This window comes from Carlito syrichta, unplaced genomic scaffold (assembly GCF_000164805.1).
Source record: "Carlito syrichta isolate Samal-C Ts95f unplaced genomic scaffold, Tarsius_syrichta-2.0.1 Scaffold304587, whole genome shotgun sequence".
Lineage (NCBI taxonomy): Eukaryota > Metazoa > Chordata > Mammalia > Primates > Tarsiidae > Carlito > Carlito syrichta.
In genome coordinates this window covers 31016-37015 of record NW_007248683.1, presented here as the reverse complement: position 1 = coordinate 37015, position 6000 = coordinate 31016, and the positions used below count along the sequence as shown (strand labels likewise).

Genomic DNA, 6000 nt, shown 5'->3' with positions numbered 1-6000 from the left:
ATGCTGCTCACAGCCACTGCAGCCTCAACTTGCTGGGCTCAGGCGATCCTTCTGCCTCAGCCTTCCAAGTAGCTGGAACTACAGGCATGCACCACCATGCCTGGCTAATTTTTTTTTTTGTAGATTTATTGTAGAAACAAGGTCTCACCATGTTGCCAGGCATATTATTTAGAAAGGTGGAGATAAGTACCAGAAGAAAGAGGTTGCCCCTGGGAGCAAGATTCAGGATGGAATTGGGTAAACAGAGATTTGCCAGTTTTCTTTAAAAACTGTGTAGAACAACTTTAAGAAATATGTACATGTATTACTGTTCTTTTTTAAATTACGAAAACCTCCAAAGCATGTGGCTGTTTAATGTTCCTGACATTAGTAGTAGAGCAACACCTGGATTATATGAGGAACTAATAGCACTTGAATCTGATAAGGATCCTTTGGCTGTTTGAACCTGAGCTAGAATCCTTGAATAAGCCTGACACAAGAAGATGAATATCAGGTAGTGAGATACTCTAGCATTTCACTATTCTGGAAAGGAAAAAAGAAAAAGACTGTTTTGCTCTTCCTGGAGAATGGAAAGTTCTTAAGTAGAAATGTTTGCATAGCTTGGAGCTATAAATGGCAAGGCTTATTGAAGGGAATAGCCTTTTGGCAATTGTTGGAAAACGCTTTATAGAATTCCTCAGGCTAAGGGTGTGTCAGTGAGTGTTTGATACAAATTGGAAAAAGAGTTGGCCCTGTTGCCCCTGTGGGCCTCACAGAGCACCAGCCAGTCAACAGAAGGGGCGATTCCTGCTGGTGGCTGCCAGCGTTGTTTCTCCCGGAGGAACTCTGGGCTCCTTGTTGCCTACCACATTCTGCTTGGTGCCCAGGGACCCTCCAGTGTTTGAACTCACGATGTCTGCTCTTTCCTTGGTCCCCTCACACAGCCCTAATTCAAGTCTGGTCTGGTTTCTTCTCATTTCTTCCTGTCACTATATATTTACTTTTCTAGAGGAACATACTGTTAGGTGCTCCAGCGTACTTAGACAGTAGGTTTGTCTGTTTTATTTGCCTTCTAATAAAACTGGAATTGGGATGAATTCTTAAAGGAATCAGGTATTTGGATGGGTAGAGGAGTTGTGAGGGATGCATAGAGGCTGCCATGGAAGTGCAAACTACTACTACATGAAGCATTCAGGCTTATGCTTTTTAACCATGCCTTCAGTGCCATTGCAGTGGGCAGTGGAGTAAACCATGGAAGTGGGGTGGGTTGGGTTTTTATATTGCATTCCTCAGTATCTGTCTTTGCATTTTACTTTGTCCACAGATTGGTGACCACAAATTCAGCGCTCACCGGATCGTCTTAGCAGCCTCGATCCCATACTTCCATGCTATGTTTACAAATGACATGATGGAGTGCAAGCAGGATGAGATTGTAATGCAAGGAATGGACCCAAGGTACTCAATCCCACCATCAGGTTTCATAGGCTACTTTCCAGGTGCAGTTGCAGCCTATACTTGGTGCCATTGAGGGCCTGCAGCAGGACATAGTATCTAGGAGCATAGCTCCACAGATTAGAATATCAGCCAGTGGCCAAGAGATAGGGTTAAAATGAAGGGAGTTTTAGTGCTATTAGAGTAACACATTTAATAGGACCTAGACTCCAAGATTTTTTTTTTTTTAGCTGGGGCTGGGTACAGGTGGTGGTATATTCTTCTCTGTACTTTTCTGGGCTAGCCATTTCTGCTGGCAAAATAGTTCTTCAAATAAGTGTCTTCGTTAACTTCCCTTCCCATCAGTCTAGAACAGTGTCCTTTGGAACTTTCTGCAGTGATGGAAATATTATTTCTATCTGTACCGTCCAAAATGGTAGCTACTAGCCACAGATGGCTATTGAGCACTTGAAATGTGACTGGTGGGACTGAAAAACTGAATTTTCAATTGTATTAGACTTTAATCAATTTTATTTCATTTTAAATAGCCTCATGTGGCTAATGGCTACTATATTGGACAACACAGGTCTAGAATGTGACAGATACTATGATTATTTCATGGATCAGAAAATTGAAGCCCAAGGAGACCATGCCCAAGGTTATCCTGTCAGCCTATAGTCAGTTGTTGCCTAACATCTTAATTTCATTGTGATGAAAATGAGGGAGAATGAGTTAGGAGACTGTGTGGTACCCTGGATGATTGACGGTGATCTGCCCCAGTTCATGGAAAGGATTTGTATACCCACAGCAAGGTAGAAATCTCGGGTCAGCTGCTTGTAGGGAAAGACACAGAAGTAGGTCTCCAGGGGAAGTTGTATGCTCCTCTTCTCTGCAGTGTGTGCCTGAAGGAGCCGTGCTAATCCCACGTCCAGGCATTTCATTCAATAGAGACTGACTGAACATCTCTGATGTGCACAGTAGGCGCTGAGGTATAGCAGTGAGAAAATAGCACCTCTCCTCATTGTGCCGACTTTCTAGTAGTGCCGCCTTTCTGGCAGTAACCAAATACAAATACATGTATGGCTGGGAACAAATGCAATGTGAGAAAAGTAAAGCAGAATAAAGGCTAGTGAAGGGTGGGGGAGAGGGGGTCTGTACTATTTCAAAGTGACCAGGGAGGGCCTCTCACAGGTGGTGGCATTTGAGTTGAGTCCTTAACTGACATGAAGGAGTGAGCCATCTGGGGAAAGAGCCTTCTAAACAGAGGACTAGGCAGTGAAAAGGCCCTGAGGTGAGAATGTGTTCAGAGAACGGGTGCAGTAGCTCACACCTATAATCCCAGCATTTAGAGGTTAAGACAGGAGGATCACTTGAGACCAGGAATTTGAGACCAGCTTTGGCAACATGGCAAGACCTCATCTCTACCAAAAAATTTTTTCTGTTTTTTTAGTTGGAGTCTCACTCTGTCACCCAGGCTGGAGTGCAGTGGCATGCTCACAGCCACCACAGCCTTGACCTTCTGTGTTCAGGTGATCCTTCTGCCTCAGCTTCCCAAAGTGCTGGGATTATAGGTATGAGCCAAATAACTGGAAATATAGTTGTATACCACCACACCCAGCTAATTTTTTGATTTACTATAGAGATGAGGTCTCGTCAAGTTGCCCAAGCTGGTCTCGAACCCATGGGCTTAGGCAATCCTCTCACCTCGGCCTCCCAAAGTGCTGGGATTATAGCGGGGAGTCACTACACCTGGCCCAAAAATTTTTTTTAATTAAAAAAAAGAAAATATGTTCAGAAGGTTGGAATAGAGTGAGGAAGCATCAGAGTGAAGGGTGTTGAGATCAGACCAGAGCATATACAGCCCCATAGATGAAATTTAGATTTCATTGTCAGAAATCTTATTCTAGAAATTTAACCCAAAGAAATAATAATTCAAAAACATTCCAATGGCAATAAGATGGTTAGAGTTATTATGCATACCAATAAAGGACAAAAATTAAAGCGTATTTACATGTTGAAATATCATATAGCAGCCACGAAAAACAATAAACATGAAGACAGTGTAGCAACAGGAGAAAGCTTCATAAGTATTTTATGATTATATTCATATAATTCATGCATATAGGCAAACAGGGATTGAAAACAAACCTAGAAACATGACCACCATTGACATTTTTAGCAGTGACATTGTGGGTTGTATTTCCCTTTTTTGAATTCTCTGTAATAAAATTACTTGGGCAATGAAGACAGCTTAGTAGAAAGAGTTTTTGTCTGTGATGAAATAAGTATTCCATTTAGATAGATTATCAAAGAGCATGGGCTAAATGGATTTTACAGCCAGGACCCATCTGTTCTCCAGGTAGTAATGTCAGTTCAGTTAGGGCCTGAATCTCTGAGCCAAGACTTATGACTTTCCCTCTTTCCTCTAGTGCCCTGGAAGCTCTGATCAACTTTGCCTATAATGGCAACCTTGCGATTGACCAACAAAATGTCCAGTCGTTGCTGATGGGGGCAAGTTTCCTGCAGCTGCAGAGCATCAAAGACGCCTGCTGCACATTCCTCCGAGAACGGTGAGGTGATGTGGTGGACCTGGCCCATGGTGGGGAGCCATACGTATTTCATTTCTGAAATCCTCTGCCATTTTGCTGAGTCCTTGGGACATATAGAGTTTCTCGAAGTGAGTGAGCTGAAAAGGTTACTCTGCAGAAATGGCAGTTCTTGAAATTAGTATCAAGCAGTGCCCACTTCTTTGGAATGAACCTTTTCGGAACATGTTTTATATATTCCTGCCTGCCTTCTCCCTTGGCTTGACATATACCTCTTCTGATCCTCTCTCTCCAGTCTCACTAACCACTAATTTAACTAATTTCTCACCAAACAGATTTGTTCAGTGCTCACTAACTATTCCATAGCTATCTCCATCTTCACCTTCCTTGAATTTCTTGACCTTTTTTACTTCAACTCTTTAACAGCCCACCCACATTTCACCTCCTAGAATTCTCTATCCTCCTTAGTCTACTGGGAACAATCACTGTGTGCTCTTTTAGAGTAGGGACCATGAATTATAGCCCCTCCTATTACCAGCACTTGGCAATGGGCCTCGTGGGTCTCCTGTGACCTTTCGACTAAGCAGATGAGAAGGCTTTTCCTCTCCCTCAAGAAACAAAGCCCTTAGTCATAAGGTAAAAGCCTTTTAGCCACCAGAGTCTTGAGAGGGTTAATGCTGGGCTACACATAGACAGGGAGAAACCAGAACAGTGCTGCTATGTTTATGGTGCTTTCCCACGTCCAACCTCCACCTGAGTCTACTCTGATCACCAGTTTCCTGGCCTGAAGACCAGCATTCCTCCTGACTCATATCTGCCCTCCTGAACCTCATCCTCTCTTAGAGGTGACCTTCCCTTCCTCCAATCTTGCTCCAACAATGCCATTAGCTCTGTGGACCCTGCCTGCTGTCCACATCCTGCCCCCATGGTGCTCATGGGCATCACATTAAGCCAGCTGTGTGTGCAGCTAGTCAAATAACCATGCTAATGATGCCTGAGATGCAGGGGCCACCGGGTGAGTGGTTTCATCTTGAGGTAGATGGTACTGTTCCCAGTTTTACAGATGGAAACCTTACGAGAGTGTAGCTCCAGAGCCAAGCTTGTCCCTGCCCTGGGATGCCTTCTAGGGCAGGCTGGAGGAGCACATATGGGCTTGTCTTCCCTACTCATTTGTGAGCTGCTTAAGACACAGTCTGGACTTAGTTCATTTCTTTGTTCCCCCAGAACTTGGAGATTGGCTTTCTAAGTAGGCACTCTGGAAAGGAAAGGTTGGCCATAATCTTGTCCTTACTAAAGGACAACAGCTCCACCTAGGGGCTTTTGAGGTCATCAACACTGGATCCAGGCTGTGCTGTAAAGTACTATCATCTAAAAGATGCTTAGAATAGTGATTTTTAGACCAGTGCACTTTTTACATGCACCAATAAACATTTTGGGAACTGGTACTTAAACATGAGCCTGGTGTTTTGAGACTGTCCTTGACATTTTTTCATTCAGCTCTGCAGGATCCCTTCTGAAATCTAAACCTACACTTCATTCCTGTCTTTATTTCTCGTTGCAGACCCCAGAGGCATGGTCTGATTTCTATTTTCTCTCCAGTAGTTGCCATTATTGTCTCTGTTCCTTGGAGTAGTTCTCCCTGAGCCTGGCAGAATGTGGTGGTGTCTCCCAGCTTCTCCCTTCCTGTGTGCCCTTGAAGTCATGCACATGGGTGCATCCTTTTCAAGGTTTGATTGCCAGTGACTTAAGGAAAATGATTCTAAGCAGGAGTGGAAAAGATAGGATGAGACGGCATAGAAGCTATAATGCCATAAAAGTTATTAGAGCAATTGTTCCCGAGACCACTCCACCTACTAGATCTTTAACCTGCTGCCTTTTCTCCCTGAGGCTGAGGCTAGCTTTTTCTTATGGCCTTTTTTCTAGCCTTCAGGTATGTGGGCCTTCTTGCTTTTAGGCAAGCACTGAAGCTGTGTATTTTCTGAAACGTCTCTCAGAGATAGATTGGAACATCAAATGCATTAGAGAACTAAGTCAATAACTTGCT

At 43.7% G+C, this 6000-nt stretch overlaps 1 protein-coding gene across 2 annotated transcripts in view; it reads left to right on the top strand.

The window, feature by feature from the left end:
• The window catches only part of KLHL18 (kelch like family member 18), a 56206-nt gene that overhangs the window by 34045 nt on the left and 16161 nt on the right, over positions 1-6000 (top strand). For both annotated transcript variants that reach the window (XM_021713507.1, XM_008060300.2), the window contains exons 2-3: positions 1304-1434; positions 3840-3980. In XM_021713507.1, coding sequence (XP_021569182.1) covers positions 1304-1434; positions 3840-3980 — 272 coding nt within the window. The remainder of the gene's footprint in view (positions 1-1303; positions 1435-3839; positions 3981-6000) is intronic.